Source organism: Pleurodeles waltl, chromosome 8, assembly GCF_031143425.1.
Source record: "Pleurodeles waltl isolate 20211129_DDA chromosome 8, aPleWal1.hap1.20221129, whole genome shotgun sequence".
Taxonomy (NCBI): domain Eukaryota; kingdom Metazoa; phylum Chordata; class Amphibia; order Caudata; family Salamandridae; genus Pleurodeles; species Pleurodeles waltl.
This window is the reverse complement of record NC_090447.1, coordinates 446,807,867-446,832,091: the sequence shown is the minus strand read 5'-3', so window position 1 is coordinate 446,832,091 and position 24,225 is coordinate 446,807,867. Positions and strand designations below refer to the sequence as shown.

At 47.9% G+C, this 24,225-nt stretch overlaps 1 protein-coding gene across 1 annotated transcript in view; it reads right to left on the bottom strand.

Moving 5' to 3' along the window:
* The window catches only part of LOC138249528 (ATP-binding cassette sub-family C member 5-like), a 2,567,733-nt gene that overhangs the window by 1,712,279 nt on the left and 831,229 nt on the right, over window positions 1-24,225 (bottom strand). The window contains exon 9 of the mRNA XM_069203478.1: window positions 105-458. Within this exon, the coding sequence (XP_069059579.1) occupies window positions 105-458 (354 nt within the window). The remainder of the gene's footprint in view (window positions 1-104; window positions 459-24,225) is intronic.

Below are 24,225 nucleotides of genomic sequence, written 5' to 3'. Positions count from 1 at the left end.
GTGCCACACAATGAGCACTATGCGTCTGCAGGAGCAACGGAACACCCTTGTTTTAGAATATATAGAGAACACAACAATATTTTGAAGCGTAATGTTTTACAAACCTTTTCCAAAGCAAAACTAATATTGAAAAGCGTTGGTAGTCGTGGAACACATTGACTTTCGTATCCATTGGCTGTGGTATCAACAGTGTTTGATGAAGGCCGCTCATTTTTGTCCGGCAAGGCCTCCTTGCTGTCTTGATCCATGTATAACTTCAGCGTTTGCTCTAAGAGAATATTTTCATCTTTTTTCATGCAACTGTTTTGTTTTTTGCTGCTGTTTTCTGCCTTTCCTAATAAAACAGTTGTTTGTTTGGTAGACTGCCAGGATAAGCAAGCGTTTTTGAATTCTATAATATTATTAGGGTTTTCAGGTTTGTTTCTCTCTTCCTCCATTTCATCCATTAAGAAGAGCCTCTATTAAACAAAACAAATAGAAGCAAAAATCATAAGTTGATAAATATAATCACAAGTAAATGTTCGCGTGTAGTCTGTTTAACTGTATATATTTGTATCACAACCAATGACTCGTAGGGCAAAAAAAAACAAAAAGTATAAAAACTCAGGCCCAGATTTACAAAGGTTTTGTGTCATATCTGTATTAGTTTTTTGATGCAGACCCGAAGCAAAGCTTTTTAAAGGATTTGCAAACCAATGCAAATTGGTATTTGTGTTAGTTCGTAAGGAAAAATAATACAAACCTCTGTGTCAATGGATCGTTCCATGGGGGATGAATGGGCATTCCAGTGCTACCATTGTGCTTTTCATGCAAAACCCTATCTAGTAGCAATAGTCGATAGGGTTTTGCACCACAGATGCAACGCCACTTGAAAGCAGGTGTTAAAAGGAGAAATGCGTTAATTTCTCCTTCCTTTTCCGAATTTCCATGTCTTCTCCGCTGTACAGCACACAGTACAGCACACATATAAAGTAGGAGATGTTGTAAAGTAAGTCTAAGCATGGTATTTTCTACTGTAAGGGTACCTTTTCCAGTGCAAAACCTATGTTAGACTCACATACACCTTTGCACTATGGTGCAAAGGTGTGTGTGTGGCACTCAGTAGCATAATTCTGCACCGCTGCTAGGGAATAAGGAGGATAGTGCCATGTCTAAGTTAGATATGGCACTGTCATTCTCTCTCCCACTCACGCAACACAGCCTAACAACTTTAGGCGCTGTCCTGCGTTGCATAAGAGTTTTGTAAATCTGGACCTCACTGTCTCAAAGTCATATGGCACATATCAATATTCATCCAGTATTGATCTGAGATTTATTCCATTCCATCTCGTTCTCCTCTAACACGACTACTCCTTCTAGTCTGCCCTCAAAACTGATTTCCTCTTTGGCAATAAAATACGGTTCACCAACTTCATTGTCACTGTGGCAGTTTTCTGTTTTCTCTGTGTTCATAAAATCCACTCAAAAATCAGCATGAACTCCCGATAAAAACACAAGTCATCATCAAACTGCATAGGTTCCAGACTATTCCCCTGTGTTTCCAAGTTTGCATAGCAATCCCTTCCCGTGTTAAAATATCAGTTCTGGGAAATGAATCGTGTCCACCCTTTCACACTGCACCCCCACTTCAGCCCAGCATCACCAAGCAGATCTGTTAAAGTTACAGTACAAAGGATGTCTGCCCTCGTAGCGACCCAGCGCAGGACAGAACGACACGGACATTGTGAGAATGCGCATTTTATAGTATTGTGATATTTATGTAGCGCTTACTACTAGATATGCCTGTCTTTGCCTGAGTGACAGCCCTCAAGGAAATGGCAGAGAACCATCCATGAACATGTTTTCTTGAACGTAACATTCCTCCCGAAAAAAAAATAAACAGGAAATGGTGGAGGACCATCATGTGAACGTGTTTTCATGAACGTAACATTCCTCCCAAAAAAGGCAATGCGACGCAACTGCTAAGAGAACGTCGATAGGACATCACCATTAATCTGATATTGTGCCAAGGTCACCAGCAACACAAAGTGGTGGAAGCTGAGTAAAAGATGACTGTTGCAATCAGAAGTCCTCCTCAAGTTCATGATTTTATCAAAGCATTGTTAGTGGATACAGATAAGTTCAGGAAGATGATGAAGGATTCAGAAGTATAATGGCTTATGTGGCAGTCTGATGCCTGGAGAGTACTCGGTCAGACAAGTTTGCTGAAGCATGTGAAGATCGCGGCTATTGTCAAACAAATCAAGCTGTAGATCCAAAATGCTATTTTATTCTGCCACTGTATTATCTATTGTGTTGATGTAGGAAAGTACCATCTTGCCTGGCATGTTACCCCCATATTTCACTGTATATATGTTGTTTTAGTTGTATGTGTCACTGGGACCCTGTCAGCCAGGGCCCCAGTGCTCATAAGTGTGCCCTGTATGTGTTACCTGTGTGATGACTAACTGTCTCACTGAGGCTCTGCTAACCAGAACCTCAGTGGTTATGCTCTCTCATTTCTTTCCAAATTGTCACTAACAGGCTAGTGACCAATTTCACCAATTTACATTGGCATACTGGAACACCCTTATAATTCCCTAGTATATGGTACTGAGGTACCCAGGGTATTGGGGTTCCAGGAGATCCCTATGGGCTGCAGGATTTCTTTTGCCACCCATAGGGAGCTCTGACAATTCTTAAACAGGCCTGCCACTGCAGCCTGAGTGAAATAACGTCCACGTTATTTCACAGCCATTTACCACTGCACTTAAGTAACTTATAAGTCACCTATATGTCTATCCTTTACCTGGTAAAGGTTGGGTGCTAAGTTACTTAGTGTGTGGGCACCCTGGCACTAGCCAAGGTGCCCCCACATTGTTCAGGGCAAATTCCCCGGACTTTGTGAGTGCGGGGACACCATTACACGTGTGCACTATACATATGTCACTACATATGTATAGCGTCACAATGGTAACTCCGAACATGGCCATGTAACATGTCTAAGATCATGGAATTGCCCCCTCTATGCCATCCTGGCATTGTTGGCACAATCCCATGATCCCACGGGTCTGTAGCACAGACCCTGGTACTACCAAACTGCCTTTTCAGGGGTTTCACTGCAGCTGCTGCTGCTGCCAACCCCTCAGACAGGTTTCTGCCCTCCTGGGGTCCAGCCAGGCTTGGCCCAGGATGACAGAACAAAGGACTTCCTCAGAGAGAGGGTGTTACACCCTCTCCCTTTGGAAAAAAGGTGTTAAGGCAGGAGAGGAGTAGCCTCCCCCAGCCTCTGGAAATGCTTTCATGGGCACAGATGGTGCCCATTTCTGCATAAGCCAGTCTACACCGGTTGAGGGACCCCTTAGCCCTGCTCTGGCGCGAAACTGGACAAAGGAAAGGGGAGTTACCACTCTCCTGACCTGCACCTCCCCTGGGAGGTGCCCAGAGCTCCTCCAGTGTGCTCCAGACCTCTGCCATCTTGGAAACAGAGGTGCTGCTGGCACACTGGACTGCTCTGAGTGGCCAGTGCCAGCAGGTGACGTCACAGACTCCTTCTGATAGGCTCCTTTAGGTGTTGCTAGCCTATCCTCTCTCCTAAGTAGCAAAACCCTCTTATCTGGCTATTTAGTGTCTCTGCTTTGGGGAATTCCTTAGATAACGAATGCAAGAGCTCATCAGAGTTCCTCTGCATCTCTCTCTTCACCTTCTGCCAAGGAATCGACTGCTGACCACGCTGGAAGCCTGCAAAACTGCAACAAAGTAGCGAAGGCGACTACTGCAACTCTGTAACGCTGATCCTGCCGCCTTCTAGACTGTTTTCCTGGTGGTGCATGCTGTGGGGGTAGTCTGCCTCCTCTCTGCACTAGAAGCTCCAAAGAAATCTCCCGTGGGTCGACTGAATATTCCCCCTGCTACCGCAGGCACCAAAGAACGGCATCACCGGTCCCCTGGGTCTCCTCTTAGCACGACGAGCGAGGTCCCTTGAATCCAGCAACTCTGTCCAAGTGACTCCCACAGTCCAGTGACTCTTCAGTCCAAGTTTGGTGGAGGTAAGTCCTTGCCTCCCCCCGCCAGACTGCATTGCTGGGAACCGCGTCTTTTGCAGCTACTCCGGCCTCTGTGCACTTCCGGCGGAAATCCTTTGTGCACAGCCAAGCCTGGGTCCACGGCACTCTCACCTGCATTGCACGACTTTCTAAGTTGTCCTACGGCGGCGTGGGACTCCTTTGTGCAACTTCGGTTGAGCATGTTTCACTCCTCTTCGTAGTGCCAGTTCCGGCACTTCTGCGGGTGCTGCCTACTTCTGAGAGGGCTCCTTGTCTTGCTGGGCGCCCCCTCTGTCCCCTGACGCAATTGACGACATCCTGGTCCCTCCTGGGCCACAGCAGCATCCAAAAACCCTAACCGCACGATTTGCAGCTAGCAAGGCTTGTTGGCGGTCTTTCGGCGGGAAAACACTTCCGCACGACTCTTCACAACGTGGGACATCCATCCTCCAAAGGGGAAGTTTGTAGCCCTTGTCGTTCCTGCAGAATCCTCAGCTTCTACTGCCTAGTAGCAGCTTCTTTTCACCCACAGCTGGCATTTCCTGGGCATCTGCCCATCTCCGACTTGCTTGTGACTTTTGGACTTGGTCCCCTTGTTCCACAGGTACCCTCGTTTGGAAATCCATCGTTGTCGCATTGCTGGTTTGTGTCTTTCCTGCAGAATTCCCCTATCACGACTGTAGGAAAGTACCATCTTGCCTGTCATGTTACCCCCATTTTTCACTGTATATATGTTGTTTTAGTTGTATGTGTCACTGGGACCCTGCTAGCCAGGGCCCCAGTGCTCATAAGTGTGCCTGAAAGTGTTACCTGTGTTATGACTAACTGTCTCACTGAGGCTCTGCTATCCAGAACCTCAGTGGTTATTGTAGGAGGCTGGACTGGTTTGTAGTGAGTACCAAGGGGTACTTGCACCTTGCACCAGGCCCAGTTATCCCTTATTAGTGTATAGGGTGTCTAGCAGCTTAGGCTGATAGATAATGGTAGCTTAGCAGAGCAGCTTAGGCTGAACTAGGAGACGTGTGAAGCTACTACAGTACCACTTAGTGTCATATGCACAATATCATAAGAAAACACAATACACAGTTATACTAAAAATAAAGGTACTTTATTTTTATGACAATATGCCAAAGTATCTTAGAGTGTACCCTCAGTGAGAGGATAGGAAATATACACAAGATATATATACACAATAGCAAAAATATGCAGTATAGTCTTAGAAAACAGTGCAAACAATGTATAGTTACAATAGGATGCAATGGGGAAACATAGGGATAGGGGCAACACAAACCATATACTCCAAAAGTGGAATGCGAACCATGAATGGACCCCAAACCTATGTGACCTTGTAGAGGGTCGCTGGGACTATTAGAAAATAGTGAGAGTTAGAAAAATAACCCTCCCCAAGACCCTGAAAAGTGAGTGCAAAGTGCACTAAAGTTCCCCTAAGGACAAAATAGTCGTGTTAGAGGGAAAATGCAAGGAAAACACAAATCAGCAATGCAACAACGATGGATTCCTGACTGAGGGTACCTGTGGAACAAGGGGACCAAGTCCAAAAGTCACAAGCAGCTCGGAGATGGGCAGATGCCCAAGAAATGCCAGCGGTTGGTGCAAAGAAGCTCTTACTAGGCTGAAGAACTGTGAATACTGCAGGAACGACAAGGGCTAGAGACTTCCCCTTTGGAGGATAGATCCCCCACGCCTTGGAGAGTCGTGCAGAAGTGTTTTCCCGCCGGATGGACGCCAACAAGCCTTGCTACACGCAAATCGTGCGTTTGGCGTTTTTGGACGCTGCTGGGGCCCAGGAGGGACCAGGAGGTCGCAAATTGGACCTGCAGAGAGAGGGGACGTCGAGCAAGACAAAGAGCCCTCACTGAAGCAGGTAGCACCCGGAGAAGTGCCAGAAACAGGCACTACGAGGATGCGTGAAACGGTGCTCGCCGAAGTTGCACAAAGGAGTCCCACGTCGCCGGAGACCAACTTAGAAAGTCGTGCAATGCAGGTTAGAGTGCCGTGGACCCAGGCTTGGCTGTGCACGAAGGATTTCCGCCGGAAGTGCACAGGGGCCGGAGTAGCTTGCAAAGTCGCGGTTCCCAGCAATGCAGCCCAGCGAGGTGAGGCAAGGACTTACCTCCACCAAACTTGGGCTGAAGAGTCACTGGACTGTGGGGGTCACTTGGACGGTGTCGCTGGATTCGAGGGACCTCGCTCGTCGTGCTGAGAGGAGACCCAAGGGACCGGTAATGCAGCTTTTTGGTGCCTGCGGTTGCAGGGGGAAGATTCCGTCGACCCACGGGAGATTTCTTCGGAGCTTCTGGTGCAGAGAGGAGGCAGACTACCCCCACAGCATGCACAAGCAGGAAAACAGTCGAGAAGGCGGCAGGATCAGCGTTACAGAGTTGCAGTAGTCGTCTTTGCTACTATGTTGCAGGTTTGCAGGCTTCCAGCGCGGTCAGCGGTCGATTCCTTATCAGAAGGTGAAGAGGGAGATGCAGAGGAACTCGGCTGAGCTCATGCATTCGTTATCTAAAGTTTCCCCAGAGACAGAGACCCTAAATAGCCAGAAAAGAGGGTTTGGCTACCTAGGAGAGAGGATAGGCTACTAACACCTGAAGGAGCCTATCAGCAGGAGTCTCTGACGTCACCTGGTGGCACTGGCCACTCAGAGCAGTCCAGTGTGCCAGCAGCACCTCTGTTTCCAAGATGGCAGAGGTCTGGAGCACACTGGAGGAGCTCTGGACACCTCCCAGGGGAGGTGCAGGTCAGGGGAGTGGTCACTCCCCTTTCCTTTGTCCAGTTTCGCGCTAGAGCAGGGGCTAAGGGGTCCCTGAACCGGTGTAGACTGGCTTATGCAGAATTGGGCACATCTGTGCCCAAGAAAGCATTTCCAGAGGCTGGGGGAGGCTACTCCTCCCCTGCCTTCACACCATTTTCCAAAGGGAGAGGGTGTCACACCCTCTCTCAGAGGAAGTTCTTTGTTCTGCTATCCTGGGCCAGGCCTGGCTGGACCCCAGGAGGGCAGATGCCTGTCTGAGGGGTTGGCAGCAGCAGCAGCTGCAGTGAAACCCCAGGAAGGGCAGTTTGGCAGTACCAGGGTCTGTGCTACAGACCACTGGGATCATGGAATTGTACCAACAACGCCAGGATGGCATAGAGGGGGCAATTCCATGATCATAGACATGTTACATGGCCATATTCGGAGTTACCATGGTGAAGCTACATATAGGTAGTGACCTATATGTAGTGCACGCGTGTAATGGTGTCCCCGCACTCACAAAGTTCAGGGAATTGGCTCTGAACCATGTGGGGGCACCTTGGCTAGTGCCAGGGTGCCCTCACACTAAGTAACTTTGCACCTAACCTTTACCAGGTAAAGGTTAGACATATAGGTGACTTATAAGTTACTTAAGTGCAGTGTAAAATGGCTGTGAAATAACGTGGACGTTATTTCACTCAGGCTGCAGTGGCAGGCCTGTGTAAGAATTGTCAGAGCTCCCTATGGGTGGCAAAAGAATTGCTGCAGCCCATAGGGATCTCCTGGAAGCCCAATACCCTGGGTACCTCAGTACCATATACTAGGGAATTATAAGGGTGTTCCAGTAAGCCAATGTGAATTGGTAAAATTGGTCACTAGCCTGTTAGTGACAATTTAAAAGTAATGAGAGAGCATAACCACTGAGGTTCTGGTTAGCAGAGCCTCAGTGAGACAGTTAGGCACCACACAGGGAACATATACATGCACACCTATGAGCACTGGGGCCCTGTGTGACAGGGTCCCAGTGACACATACATATAGGCCACAAACCTATGAGCACTGGGGTCCTGACCAGCAGGATCCCAGTGACACATAACAACCATACTGAAAACATGGTGTTTTCACTATGAGCACTGAGGCCTGGCTATCAGGATCCCAGTGAGACAGTGAAAACAGTGACAAACACCCTGACATACACTCACAAACAGGCCAAAAGTGGGGGTAACAAGGCTAGAAAGAGGCTACCTTCTCACACAACCCCCCCCCAAACGAAGGACAATAAGGCTAACCTTGGCCAGTTGAGACTTTATTGTCTAAGTGGTGATAAGTAGAGAGTAGCTCTGCAATAGACTGGTTACTCCCTTTATCATCCACTATATGGTTACTTCCCTGTGGGGATGTAAACCACCCTGCTTGAAGTTTTTTAGCTAAGCAACAATGTGAAGATGTATTTTCAGAGTTTCTATCAGTAAGTTTTAGTTTAGAGCAGTGGGAATTGTCCACTGAACCTATTTGTAGTGATGGAAATGCCAGACAGGGATGCTGTCTCAGAAAAGCCATAGCTGGGCAAAAACTTTGTCCATCTGGCTGGAAGAGAGAACAGAGATGCTGTTTCTCTTGAGTTGGAGCAGGGCAGGGATGCTGTCCTATGAGCTCCACACTAGGGCAGGGATGCTGTCCTAAGTGTTGTGAGGTAGTGCAGGGTTTCTGCACTAAAGTTTCTCTGGGAGGGTTGGAGGGATGCTCCATGTTAACTAAAATGGTGCTGTTTTTCTCACCAATGTTAGTTATCCCACAGAGAGGTACTTCCACCTCAGGGAGTCCAGCTTTGCCAGCTGATGATTCCCTTGGAACAGGTGCCACCCTAGGAGAGGTTTCTCCCACCACAGGAATAGTATCCTGAATGGTAGGGTGGTTAGGGGATACTGTGATACCCTTTTTACCTGTTGATGGAGAGGGATCCTGAGTTTTCAGGCCTTCTCTCCTTTGCTTTTTCATTTCACTTGAAATGAGAGGGAACAATTCCTCAGGGATGCCCAGCATGGCTGCATGGGCATAAAACTCTACATCAGCCCAACCTGAGGCCTCTAGGTCATTACCTAAGAGACAGTCTACAGGTAAGCTATGTGATACCACCACCTGCTTAGGGCCAGTAACTCCACCCCAACTAAACTGAATTATAGCTAAGGGAAGAAACTTAGTGGAGTTATGGACATCAATAATCTTATACTGTTGTCCAATGATGTGTTGTTCAGGAGGCACTAGGTTTTCAGTCACCAAAGTGAAACTGGCACCTGTGTCCCTGTAGGCCAAGGCCTCAACACCATTTATTGAAACTGTCTGCCTGTACTTATCCATTGTAAGGGGACAAGCAGCCAGTGTGGCAAGGCCAGTGCCACTAGGTGTGACAGAAACTGTCTTGGGACTGATTACATCAGTTTCCACTATGGACCCATAAGTGAACCCAACTACACCCTTTGCTTGACTGTTGCCAGCAGTCCCACCACTAGTACCATTACTGCTAGGGGCACTAGAGCTTGATGTATTAGTGGTGGTAGGCTCAGGGGGTTTACCTGGACAGGACTTATCCCCTGGCCTATGGCCTCTGTTTTTACACACAAAGCACCAAGGCTTTTTAATGTGTGCAGGTTGGGAAGAAGAGGAAGAATTTGTTTTATCCCCACCCTCTGAAGAGTGTTTAAGATTTGAAGTGGGATCTTTGGTTTTACCCTTATCCCCATGCTTATCTTGAGATTTTTCACCATCTTTCTTCTTATTGCCATCTTTGTCACCCCCTGTATGAACTTTTCTGTTCACCCTTGTTCTGACCCATTTGTCTGCCTTCTATCCCAATTCTTGGGGAGAGGTCAGATCTGAGTCTACCAGGTACTGGTGCAACAAATCAGACACACAATTATTAAGTATATGCTCTCTCAGGATTGTGTTATACAGGCTTTCATAATCAGTAACTTTACTGCCATGTAACCACCCCTCCAAGGCCTTCACTGAATGGTCAATGAAATCAACCCAGTCTTGTGAAGACTCCTTTTTGGTCTCTCTGAACTTTATCCTGTACTGTTCAGTGGTTAAGCCATAACCATCCAGGAGTGCATTCTTAAGAACTGTAAAATTATTGGCATCATTTTCTTTCACAGTAAGGAGCCTATCCCTACCTTTTCCACTAAATGATAGCCATAGGATAGCAGCCCACTGCCTTTGAGGGACATCCTGTACAGCACAGGCCCTCTCAAGTGCAGCAAACCACTTGTTAATGTCATCCCCCTCCTTATAAGGGGGAACTATCTTGTGCAGATTCCTGGAATCATGCTCTTTTGCAGGATGACTATGGGGAATACTGCTGCTGCCACCATGGGTATCTAAACCCAACTTCTGTCTTTCCTTCTCTAATTCTAAAGATTGTCTATCCAAATCCAGCTGTTGCTTCTTGAGCTTCAGTCTGGTTTGTTCCACTCTCAATCTATTGAGCTCCCTTTCTAACAATCTGTCATCAGGGTGGGTGGGAGGGACATTTCTAGATACAGAGGTATGATGGGAATGAACAGAAGGAGACCTGTCCCTTACAGAGGGCACCCTAACAGCTTGGCTAACAGTATAATGTGAGAGCACACCATCAGTATGGTGTGATTCAACCTCTGTACCAACTATGCTAGACTGTCTAGTAATGGGCAGGCTGAGAAGTTTATTTCCTGAATCTTTTCCTGGGGGAGTCCCTGGATCAGATTGAGAACCATTAGCTACTTTTTCACCAGATTGGGCACTTATGGCCTTATCCTGTACTCTAAGCATGTTAATTAACAGTTCTAAGGAAGGATTCTTCCCTACACTCAAACCTCTCTGTATGCAGAGACTCCTTGCTCCTTTCCAGCTGAGGTGATCATATGCAAGTTTGGACAGTTCAACATTTTGGCCTGTGCCAGACATTTTTAGAGAGAGTTAAAGTGATAGAAAAAAAAGAAAAAAGTTTTCAGAACTTTTGGAAAGACAGAAAAAAACTTTTTAAACTTTTAAGAACTTTTTGATAGTTTTAGAAGTACTTTTCAGCACTTAGAAAAGAGTGAAAAGAGGAAAATGCAAAACTTTTTGGCTATGTGTATATACACTGACCTTGTTTTGTATATTTTTCTCTTATGAAAAGTACAATGACAAGAGTGGTAAGTAGTCTCAAGCACTTATCCCACCACTGCACAACCAATGTAGGAGGCTGGACTGGTTTGTAGTGAGTACCAAGGGGTACTTGCACCTTGCACCAGGCCCAGTTATCCCTTATTAGTGTATAGGGTGTCTAGCAGCTTAGGCTGATAGATAATGGTAGCTTAGCAGAGCAGCTTAGGCTGAACTAGGAGACGTGTGAAGCTACTACAGTACCACTTAGTGTCATATGCACAATATCATAAGAAAACACAATACACAGTTATACTAAAAATAAAGGTACTTTATTTTTATGACAATATGCCAAAGTATCTTAGAGTGTACCCTCAGTCAGAGGATAGGAAATATACACAAGATATATATACACAATAGCAAAAATATGCAGTATAGTCTTAGAAAACAGTGCAAACAATGTATAGTTACAATAGGATGCAATGGGGAAACATAGGGATAGGGGCAACACAAACCATATACTCCAAAAGTGGAATGCGAACCACGAATGGACCCCAAACCTATGTGACCTTGTAGAGGGTCGCTGGGACTATTAGAAAATAGTGAGAGTTAGAAAAATAACCCTCCCCAAGACCCTGAAAAGTGAGTGCAAAGTGCACTAAAGTTCCCCTAAGGACAAAATAGTCGTGTTAGAGGGAAAATGCAAGGAAAACACAAATCAGCAATGCAACAACGATGGATTCCTGACTGAGGGTACCTGTGGAACAAGGGGACCAAGTCCAAAAGTCACAAGCAGCTCGGAGATGGGCAGATGCCCAAGAAATGCCAGCGGTTGGTGCAAAGAAGCTCTTACTAGGCTGAAGAACTGTGAATACTGCAGGAACGACAAGGGCTAGAGACTTCCCCTTTGGAGGATGGATCCCCCACGCCTTGGAGAGTCGTGCAGAAGTGTTTTCCCGCCGGATGGACGCCAACAAGCCTTGCTACACGCAAATCGTGCGTTTGGCGTTTTTGGACGCTGCTGGGGCCCAGGAGGGACCAGGAGGTCGCAAATTGGACCTGCAGAGAGAGGGGACGTCGAGCAAGACAAAGAGCCCTCACTGAAGCAGGTAGCACCCGGAGAAGTGCCAGAAACAGGCACTACGAGGATGCGTGAAACGGTGCTCGCCGAAGTTGCACAAAGGAGTCCCACGTCGCCGGAGACCAACTTAGAAAGTCGTGCAATGCAGGTTAGAGTGCCGTGGACCCAGGCTTGGCTGTGCACGAAGGATTTCCGCCGGAAGTGCACAGGGGCCGGAGTAGCTTGCAAAGTCGCGGTTCCCAGCAATGCAGCCCAGCGAGGTGAGGCAAGGACTTACCTCCACCAAACTTGGGCTGAAGAGTCACTGGACTGTGGGGGTCACTTGGACGGTGTCGCTGGATTCGAGGGACCTCGCTCGTCGTGCTGAGAGGAGACCCAAGGGACCGGTAATGCAGCTTTTTGGTGCCTGCGGTTGCAGGGGGAAGATTCCGTCGACCCATGGGAGATTTCTTCGGAGCTTCTGGTGCAGAGAGGAGGCAGACTACCCCCACAGCATGCACAAGCAGGAAAACAGTCGAGAAGGCGGCAGGATCAGCGTTACAGAGTTGCAGTAGTCGTCTTTGCTACTATGTTGCAGGTTTGCAGGCTTCCAGCGCGGTCAGCGGTCGATTCCTTATCAGAAGGTGAAGAGGGAGATGCAGAGGAACTCGGCTGAGCTCATGCATTCGTTATCTAAAGTTTCCCCAGAGACAGAGACCCTAAATAGCCAGAAAAGAGGGTTTGGCTACCTAGGAGAGAGGATAGGCTACTAACACCTGAAGGAGCCTATCAGCAGGAGTCTCTGACGTCACCTGGTGGCACTGGCCACTCAGAGCAGTCCAGTGTGCCAGCAGCACCTCTGTTTCCAAGATGGCAGAGGTCTGGAGCACACTGGAGGAGCTCTGGACACCTCCCAGGGGAGGTGCAGGTCAGGGGAGTGGTCACTCCCCTTTCCTTTGTCCAGTTTCGCGCCAGAGCAGGGGCTAAGGGGTCCCTGAACCGGTGTAGACTGGCTTATGCAGAATTGGGCACATCTGTGCCCAAGAAAGCATTTCCAGAGGCTGGGGGAGGCTACTCCTCCCCTGCCTTCACACCATTTTCCAAAGGGAGAGGGTGTCACACCCTCTCTCAGAGGAAGTTCTTTGTTCTGCCATCCTGGGCCAGGCCTGGCTGGACCCCAGGAGGGCAGATGCCTGTCTGAGGGGTTGGCAGCAGCAGCAGCTGCAGTGAAACCCCAGGAAGGGCAGTTTGGCAGTACCAGGGTCTGTGCTACAGACCACTGGGATCATGGAATTGTACCAACAACGCCAGGATGGCATAGAGGGGGCAATTCCATGATCATAGACATGTTACATGGCCACATTCGGAGTTACCATGGTGAAGCTACATATAGGTAGTGACCTATATGTAGTGCACGCGTGTAATGGTGTCCCCGCACTCACAAAGTTCAGGGAATTGGCTCTGAACCATGTGGGGGCACCTTGGCTAGTGCCAGGGTGCCCTCACACTAAGTAACTTTGCACCTAACCTTTACCAGGTAAAGGTTAGACATATAGGTGACTTATAAGTTACTTAAGTGCAGTGTAAAATGGCTGTGAAATAACGTGGACGTTATTTCACTCAGGCTGCAGTGGCAGGCCTGTGTAAGAATTGTCAGAGCTCCCTATGGGTGGCAAAAGAATTGCTGCAGCCCATAGGGATCTCCTGGAACCCCAATACCCTGGGTACCTCAGTACCATATACTAGGGAATTATAAGGGTGTTCCAGTAAGCCAATGTGAATTGGTAAAATTGGTCACTAGCCTGTTAGTGACAATTTAAAAGTAATGAGAGAGCATAACCACTGAGGTTCTGGTTAGCAGAGCCTCAGTGAGACAGTTAGGCACCACACAGGGAACATATACATGCACACCTATGAGCACTGGGGCCCTGTGTGACAGGGTCCCAGTGACACATACATATAGGCCACAAACCTATGAGCACTGGGGTCCTGACCAGCAGGATCCCAGTGACACATAACAACCATACTGAAAACATGGTGTTTTCACTATGAGCACTGAGGCCTGGCTATCAGGATCCCAGTGAGACAGTGAAAACAGTGACAAACACCCTGACATACACTCACAAACAGGCCAAAAGTGGGGGTAACAAGGCTAGAAAGAGGCTACCTTCTCACAGTTATGCTCTCTCATTTCTTTCCAAATTGTCACTAACAGGCTAGCGACCAATTTCACCAATTCACATTGGCATACTGGAACACCCTTATAATTCCCTAGTATATGGTACTGAGGTACCCAGGGTATTGGGGTTCCAGGAGATCCCTATGGGCTGCAGCATTTCTTTTGCCACCCATAGGGAGCTCTGACAATTCTTACACAGGCCTGCCACTGCAGCCTGAGTGAAATAACATCCACGTTATTTCACAGCCATTTACCACTGCACTTAAGTAACTTATAAGTCACCTATATGTCTAACCTTACCTGGTAAAGGTTAGGTGCAAAGTTACTTAGTGTGTGGGCACCCTGGCACTAGCCAAGGTGCCCCCACATTGTTCAGGGCAAATTCCCCGGACTTTGTGAGTGTGGGGACACCATTACACGCGTGCACAACACATAGGTCACTACCTATGTGTAGCTTCACAATGGTAACTCCGAATATGGCCATGTAACATGTCTATGATCATGGAATTGCCCCCTCTATGCCATCCTGGCATAGTTGGCACAATCCCATAATCCCACTGGTCTGTAGCACAGACCCTGGTACTGCCAAACTGCCTTTTCAGGGGTTTCACTGCAGCTGCTGCTGCTGCCAACCCCTCAGACAGGTTTCTGCCCTCCTGGGGTCCAGCCAGGCTTGGCCCAGGATGGCAGAACAAAGGACTTCCTCAGAGAGAGGGTGTTACACCCTCTCCCTTTGGAAAAAGGTGTTAAGGCAGGGGAGGAGTAGCCTCCCCCTGCCTCTGGAAATGCTTTCATGGGCACAGATGGTGCCCATTTCTGCATAACCCAGTCTACACCGGTTCAGGGACCCCTCAGCCCTGCTCTGGCGCGAAACTGGACAAAGGAAAGGGGAGTGACCACTCCCCTGACCTGCACCTCCCCTTCCATCTTGGAAACAGAGGTGCTGCTGGCACACTGGACTGCTCTGAGTGGCCAGGGCCAGCAGGTGACGTCAGAGACTCCTTCTGATAGGCTCCTTCAGGTGTTGCTAGCCTATCCTCTCTCCTAAGTAGCCAAACCCTCTTTTCTGGCTATTTAGGGTCTCTGCTTTGGGGAATTCCTTAGATAACGAATGCAAGAGCTCATCAGAGTTCCTCTGCATCTCTCTCTTCACCTTCTGCCACGGAATCGACTGCTGACTGCGCTGGAAGCCTGCACAACTGCAACAAAGTAGCAAAGATGACTACTGCAACTCTGTAACGCTGATCCTGCTGCCTTCGCGACTGTTTTCCTGGTGGTGCATGCTGTGGGGGTAGTCTGCCTCCTCTCTGCACTAGAAGCTCCGATCTCCCGTGGGTCGACGGAATCTTCCCCCTGCTACCGCAGGCACCAAAGAACTGCATCACTGGTCCCCTGGGTCTCCTCTCGGCACGACGAGTGAGGTCCCTTGAATCCAGCAACTCTGTCCAAGTGACTCCCACAGTCCAGTGACTCTTCAGTCCAAGTTTGGTGGAGGTAAGTCCTTGCCTCCCCACGCCAGACTGCATTGCTGGGAACCACGTCTTTTGCAGCTACTCCGGCCTCTGTGCACTTCCGGTGGAAATCCTTTGTGCACAGCCAAGCCTGGGTCCACGGCACTCTAACCTGCATTGCATGACTTTCTAAGTTGTCCTCCGGCGGCGTGGGACTCCTTTGTGCAACTTCGGGTGAGCACCGTTTCACTCCTCTTCGTAATGCCTGTTCCGGCACTTCTGCGGGTGCTGCCTGCTTCTGAGAGGGCTCCTTGTCTTGCTCGACGCCCCCTCTGTCCCCAGACGCAATTGGCGACATCCTGGTCCCTCCTGGGCCACAGCAGCATCCAAAAACCCTAACCGCACGATTTGCAGCTAGCAAAGGTCTTTCTTCAGGAAAACACTTCTGCACGACTCTCCACGGCGTGGGGCATCCATCCTCCAAAGAGGATGTTTCTAGCCCTTGTCGTTCCTGCAAAATCCTCAGCTTCTACTGTCCAGTAGCAGCTTCTTTGCACCCACAGCTGGCATTTCCTGGGCATCTGCCCATCTCCGACTTGCTTGTGACTTTTGGACTTGGTCCCCTTGTTCCACAGGTACCCTCGACTGGAAATCCATCGTGGTTGCATTGCTGGTTTGTGTCTTTCCTGCAGAATTCCCCTATCACGACTTCTATGTCCTTTGGGGAACTTTAGTGCACTTTGCACTCACTTTTCAGGGTCTTGGGGTGGGCTATTTTTCTAACCCTCACTGTTTTCTTACAGTCCCAGCGACCCTCTACAAGGTCACATAGGTTTGGGGTCCATTTGTGGTTCGCATTCCACTTTTGGAGTATATGGTTTGTGTTGCCCCTATCCCTATGTGTCCCCATTGCATCCTATTGTAACTATACATTGTTTGCACTGTTTTCTAAGACTATACTGCATATTTTTGGTATTGTGTACATATATCTTGTGTATATTTGCTATCCTCATACTGAGGGTACTCACTGAGATACTTTGGCATATTGTCATAAAAATAAAGTACCTTTATTTTTAGTATATCTGTGTATTGTGTTTTCTAATGATATTGTGCAAGTGACACTAGTGGTACTGTAGGAGCTTCACTCGTCTCCTAGTTCAGCCTAAGCTGCTCTGCTAAGCTACCATTATCTATCAGCCTAAGCTGCTAGAAACACCTCCTCTACACTAATAAGGGATAACTGGTCCTGGTACAGAGTGTAAGTACCCCTTGGTACCCACTACAAGCCAGGCCAGCCTCCTACAGTTGACAGTAGTACAGTCTGTATAGCGACTGTGGATTGATATCAGATTTTGCATTACATACTGTGGAAGCTTGACAATGTTTGACTTCTTAAGGCTACCTTTGAGTGACCTGGAAATATGCCAATTCAAGGTGAGCTTTTGGCATCCTAGTCACGAGGTGCATCAGAATACGGAATACCTCAGCAGATGGGCCCAAGTTCACCTCTCACTTGAGGGTGTACTAGCCACTAATATTTTGTATTTGTATCATTGCAAGTAAGTGGGGCCCTATGAAACTATTAAATACTATCAAATGTTTCCCATTCTCGAATGAAACCCAACACAGCATGGCATTTCAAATATGACATTAATTGGCCCAAGCTTTGTCGTTAGGACCATTGTCAAACATTTAAGGAAGCTGTGATGAAGTTCTAAGACTCACATCTGCTGATGGGCTTCACCTCTTCAGTTATCAAGGTGATAGCTATTATTTCTACTGGTGGGGAAACTTCCACTGCAAGGAGGAAAAGTTAAACAAGTCATTTAATTGACAAACCATAAGGCCACTATAGGGTTAGCAAAACGAACCTGTTAAGAAATCATGACCTAGGGTGTTACTGACTTTCAGATTCCTAATTCCCCAGGTAACGCCTTCTAAAGAAATATCTTCGAACTGTAATATCTGTAGTTTAGAGGTTGCTGGCCAGTTTTCAGGGGATCAGGAATTACTTTGGAAGTTTTTATGCTTACGGAGCAGAATCTGCTCTTCTGTAAAGCCATTAGTAATATTTAACAATGGCTTCGGTTTGCTCTACCTCCTAATGGGTTGACCCAGGACCCGGAAGAATAATAGGCATAAAGGCCATTCAATCAATCAATCAATCCAAAAAATTTATAAAGCGTGTTACTCACGGGGGGGGGCAGGAGGGTCACTGTTCGAACAACCATGTATTGAGGTTCTTTCTGAAGAGCAGGAGGTCTTTGGTTTTGCGAAGGTTGGTGGGGAGGGAGTTCCAGGTTGTGGGGGCGAGGTAGGAGAAGGACCTGCTTCCTGTGGTGGTGCGTTGGATGCGGGGGACTGTGGCTAGGGCGAGGTCGACTGATCGGAGGTTGCGGGTGGAAATGTGGAAGTTCACTCTTTCGTTGAGGTAGGTCGGCCGGTGTTGTGGAGGGATTTGTGTGCGTGGATGAGGATCTTGAATGTGATTCTCTTGTTTATGGGGAGCCAGTGAAGAGTTTTGAGGTGTGTTGAGATTCATTCGTGGCAGGGGAGGCCAAGGACGAGGCGTGCGGCTGTGTTCTGGATTCTCTGGAGTTTGCGTTTGAGTTTGGTGCCGTGTAGAAGGCATTACCGTAGTCTAGTCTGCTGCAGATGAGTGCATGGGTGACTGTCTTCTGGGCTCTGGGGGAATCCATTTGATGGATTTTTTTAAAGTGCGGAGTGTGTGGAAGCAGGAGGAGGTTAGAGCATTGATTTGCTGTGTCATGGAGAGGGATGGGTCCAGGATGATGCTGAGGTTGCGTGCGTGGTTTGCGGGGGTGGGTGCGGGGCCTAGGGCGGTGGGCCACCAGGAGTCGTCCCATATGGCCTTGTTGGGGCCGAAGATGATGATCTCGGTTTTGTTGGAGTTAAGCTTGAGGTGGTTAGTTGTCATCTAGTTGGCGGTGTCAAGGAGAGCAGCATGTAGGTTGGTTTTGACGGTGGTGGGGTTGCGGGTGAGGGGAGGATGAGTTGGGTGTCATCTGCGTAGGAGAGGATAGTGATTCCGTGTGATCGGAGGATGTTGGCTAGGGGGATCATTGCCCTCTTTAACTCGCAACATAGTGGCTAACCTATTGTCCACCTTGTTATATTTTTCACAGAAACATTGTTTTAATCTTAGGAATGCTCTTTCAGAGTGTTCAGTCAGTAGCGTGTGGAGTTGGCCTCTAAGTGTTAACATCTTCCCCAATAAATGTAAACCAAAGTTCTATGGCCCATATTTATACTTTTTGATGCAAACCAGTGCCAGTGCTGGTTTGCGTCAAAAAATGTACTGCCGGCTAACGCCATTCCTACGTGCCAGGCAGGCACCTTATTTAAGGACTGACGTTAGCCGGCGCTGCGGGCTGGTCAGAGTCAAAAATAATTACTCAAACCAGGCAGTGCCAGCATAGGGAAAAATGGGGGTTGTGCGTCAAAAAATGGTGCAAGTCAGGTTTGAGTAAAAAATCATGTCTCAAACTGGACTTGCGCCATTTTATGATGCACAGTCCCCATTAAAATGACTCCTGTCTTAGCAAAGACAGGAGTCATGCCCCCTTGCCCAATGGCCATGCCCAGGGGACTTCTGTCCCCTGGGCATGGCCACTAGGCACAGTGGCATGGCCCAAGTTAGGCCCCCCTATGCCACTTTAAAAAATTAAAAACATTATACTTACCCCAACTTACCTGTACTTACCTGGGATGGGTCCCCCCATCCATGGGTGTCCTCCAGGGGTGGGCGAGGGTGGCAGGGGGTGTCCCTGGGGGCAGGGAAGGGCACCTCTGGACTGCTTCCATGGCCAGAGACCATGGAAGTGGGCCCACATGTCCCTTAACGCCTGCCCTCACCGAGGCGTTAAAAAACGGCGCACATCAGGCTGTGCGCCATTTTTCAAGGCCCGCCCCCTCCTGTGTATCAAAATGACGCAGGAGTATAAATAAGGCACACAGGCCTTAAAGTCATTTTTTGGATGGGAACGCCTACCTTGCATGTCATTAACGCAAGGCGGTTTCCCGCATCCAGAAAATGACGCACACGGAGGGATTTTGACATTCGCGGGGTCGGGCGTCATTGTATAAATATGGGGCAAGGTTTGGGCTGAATGTGCGTCAAAAATTTTGCCACACATTCGGCGCAAACAGAGTATAAATATGCCCCTATGTTTCTTAATGTCAAAGTGAGTTCTTTCTAAAACTTGTCTTGAATTGCTCCAAGGGTGCACTTACAATCAAAGCCTAAGGATAGACATTCGACCCTCTCTCAATTACAGCTTTGAACATGTCCTAAACACAAGCTCAAGACTTCCCTACTAATACCTATTTGAAAAATATTCTGATATCTACTTTTCTAAATCTTTATCATAACTTTGAGGAGGTTAGTATTGAGCCTCCAGAATCCTGGCATACTCTAAGGACATCCCAAATCAAATCACAATTATGTGCCCGCTGTCTTTATTATTTTTGTTCCACAGCAGGAGGGCACTATCAGGGCAAGACTAATTCTTAAGCAGGTCTCATGAACATGCAAAAGATGTGTAATTATTATCTGTTAGGTATGCTTCTGTGCAGGTGCCTCCTATTCCAACTTCTGTAGTGCCAATAGCATCTTCAGCATAACATCTCCAGTAGTACATTTGTCTTGTTATCTCGCCACCACTGGGTCAATGATCAGGTTTAAATCACCAATCCACTTTTTGCGTCCCTCACCTATTTTGTATCAGTATCAATCTAGCCAAGCCAGACAAGACTGGGTCACAGCCAGCATATGGCACCTAGGAGGTAGTAATCATGATTTTTGCTAGTCTCTCTCAGCTGGCCTGGCCTGTGCATTTTTGCAATGTCAATCTCAAGGGGCATTTATTCTTGCAATATGATAATGAAAAGGGCTGTTCCATATTCCAATTGATCCCTATTTTCCAAAACTTTCCTCACATTCCTCAATGAATATTATGTTGGTGTCATCAACCTTCCAAGCTGTCAAATATATCTTTCATTTGGGGGGGTGGATGTAGGAGGCTGGCCCTGGCCCTCTATGTAGTGTGCAAAGTTAGGAACACTGGGCAAGGAGTCAAGGCAACCACACATTGGTTTACAGGGGTAAAAACTAGACCACCTAATGCTCGAATTTTTAAGTTAGCTTGGTTGAGGAGTTAGGCCAATCTTGAAGAAGTGCAAAGCATTAGTTGTACTGAATGTATCAATCATGCAACTCACACATTCGAAGGAATAACTTGGGACCAATTTATAGAAATACTTCAGATTTTTCTGTAATTTTTAAGACCAAGATTATCAAAATTGGTTGAGTACTTTTTGAGATATTGATTTTTGAAGCTTAATAAAAATAGTTTTTTTATGCGTAATTACTCACCATAGGAATCAATTGAAAGTCAACTTTAAAAATACCAATAAAATCGTACAGTTGAGTTACCAAGTTCTTCCTTTGCAGGCTGGTCAAATTCATCGGTGGGCACACTATGCCAGCTGGAGAAGTTTGGGCGGCTCCGGATTCCGTCTGGATCATCGATGAAAGCTCTCTGGAGCTGGTGATGGGCCACTGCGAGGGACTACTTGGAAAAGCACAGGAAAGGTACGTTTAGAGGTAGTTCCTTGGGCTCTCCTTGGAGTGTTGAGGTTGCAAGGAGTGGCCAGGTGCATAGAGAATCGGTGAGCCAGGAGCTGTGCGCAAGAATGCCCTTTGGAGCTGAGGTAAGTCGGTTCAAGGGTCGTTTGCAGGACAACAAGAGCATTCTGGCGGGAGGTCTGGGGTGTTCCTGAAGTCCCTTGACTGTGGCTTACTCCTGGTTATTTTTCAGCCTTGGACGGCCTGGTTTTCTTGGTATCTGACGCCAGCTGACAAATACCCAGGGTATTGGTACGGTTTGACCACTGGAGGGCACAATGCCACCAAACTTGCCACACTTGCAGGGTTTGTCCACGAGGTCTTCGTTGTGTCGTTGTGTTCAGCTGTAACTTTCGGTTCTGGAGTTAGCGGCTGGTCAGTGAAGTGACCGTCAGTGGTTTGATGGTTTCTTTTTGTTGCAGAGTGCTGCCACCACTCTCGAGAGAGTTCTTGGGTGATTTTCGAAGCCTGGAGGTCCTCTGGGGTTCTTCAGAGGTTTTCCAGTGTCCAGCTGCTCCCCAGGAGCGATTGTCAGGTCCTGGGTGCAGCTGGCAGGGTTTGGCAACATTTTCTTTGTGCAGCAGGTCCACAGTTCACAGGCCTGGGATCTTCTTTGTGCTGGTCTTTTGTAAGTCGAATCTGATTACCTGGTCTAGGGATACCCACTAAATACTGAATTTAGTGGATGTTTTACGGGAAACCTGGTAGTGTCTACTGGGTGTGAGAAAGTATCCTCTTTCTAGCATGGCTATCCCCACTTTTGGCCTGTTTGTGAGTGTGTGTCAGTGTGTTTTTACTGTGTCACTGGGATCCTGCTAGCCAGGACCCCAGTGCTCATAGTTAAAACCGTATATGTCAGCATGTTTTGCCTGTCTCACTGGGATCCTGCTAGCCAGGACCCCAGTGCTCATAGTTTGTGGCCTAATGTGTGTGTTGTCAGTAGTGCTTAACTGTGTCACTGAAGCTCTGCTAACCAGAACCTCAGTGCTTATGCTCTCTCTGCTTCTAAATGTGTCACTATAGGGTATTGACTTCATTTACCAATTTCAATTGGCACACTGGACCCCCCTCATAAGTCCTTAGCATATGGTACCTAGGTACCCAGGGCATTGGGGTTCCAGGAGATCCTTATGGGCTGCAACATTTCTTTTGTTACCCATAAGGAGCTCAGACAAACCCTTTCACAGGACTGCCACTGCAGCCTGCGTGAAATAGTGCACACTCTATTTCACAGCCATATTCACTGCACTTAAGTAACTTAGAAGTCACCTATATGCCTAACCTTCATTTACTGAACGCTAGGTGCAAAGTGTGAGAGCACCCTTGCACTAGCAAAGGTCCCCCCATGCAGTCCAGGGCCAATTCCCCGGACTTTGTGAGTGCGGGGACGCCATTACACGCGTGCACTACATATAGGTCAATACCTATATGTAGCTTCACAATGGTAACCCCTAATATGGCCATGTAAGGTGTCTAAGATCATGGAATTGTCCCCCATTCCACATTTGGTATTGGGGAGCCAATTCCATGCATCCTGGGGGCTCCACCATGGACCCTCAGTACTGCCAAACCACCTCTCAGAGGCTTACACTGCAGCTACAACTGCTGCCACCTCAAATACAGGGTTCTGCCCTCCTGGGGTCTGAACAGCTCAGTCCCAGGAAGGCAGAACAAAGCATTTCCTTTGGGAGGAGGGTGTTACACCCTCTCCCTTTAGAAATAGGAGTAACAGACTGAGGAGGGGTAGTGTCACCCAGCCTCTGGAAATGCTTTGAAGGGCACAGATGGTGCCCTCCTTGCATAAACCAGTCTACACCAGTTCAGGGACCCCCTGTCCTCTGCTCTGGAGTGAAACTGGACAGAGAAAAGGGGAGTGACCACTCCTCTGTCCATCACCACCCCTGGGGCAGTGCCCAGAGCTCCTCCAGTGTGCCCCAGACTTCAGCCAACTTGCTTTGCAAGGTGTGGGGGCACTCTGGAGGCTCTCATTGGCCAGTGCCAGCAGGTGACGTCAGAGACCCTTCCTGATAGGTCCTTACCTTATAAGGTAGCCAATCCCCCTCTCAGGGCTATGTAGGGTCTCTCCTGTGGGTTCTCTTCAGATTCTGCTTGCAAGTTTCCTTCAGGAAGCCTCTGCAACTACTACTTCATCCTCTGACCTCGGATCAACCGCAGCCTGCTCCAGGAACTGCTGTAACAGAAACAAATTATCCACAAGGGATACTTTTCCTCTGCAACTTCAGCTCCAGCAAGCAACTGCACCAGTTTCCACGGTGTGCATGCTCTGGGGACTCCCTGTCTCCTTCCTGCACCGGAAGGACCGGAGAAATCTCCTGTAGGGTGACGGAGCCCCTCCCCTGCTCACGCAGGCACCTTCCAAGATGAGGACCGGTACCCTTGGACTCTTCTCACTGCGACGAGCATGCTCCTAAGGACAAAGAGGGTAGACCCCATCGACAAAGACTGTCCTGAGTGTAGGAAGGTAGCCTCTTTCTAGCCTTGTTACCCCCACTTTTGGCCTGTTTGTGAGTATATGTCAGGGTGTTTTCACTGGTGTTTTATTGGTGTAGAAGAGGTGTTTCTAGCAGCTTAGGCTGATAGAAGGTAGCTATGGCAAAGCAGCTTAGGCTGAACTAGGAGACATGTAAAGCTCCTACTATACCACTGGTGTCATATGCACAATATTATAAGAAAACACAATCGACTGATATACTAAAAATAAAGGTACTTTATTTTTATGACAATATGCCAAAAGTATCTCAGTGTGTACCCTCAGTATGAGGATGCCAAATTTACACAAGATATATGTACATAATACCAAAAGTATGCAGTAATAGCAAAAGGAAGTAATGCAAGCAGTGTAAAGCTAAAATAGATTGCAATAGGAGCACATAGGTATAGGGGCAACACAAACCATATACTCCAAAAGTGGAATGCGAACCACGAATGGACCCCAAACCTATGTGAGCTTGTAGAGGGTCGC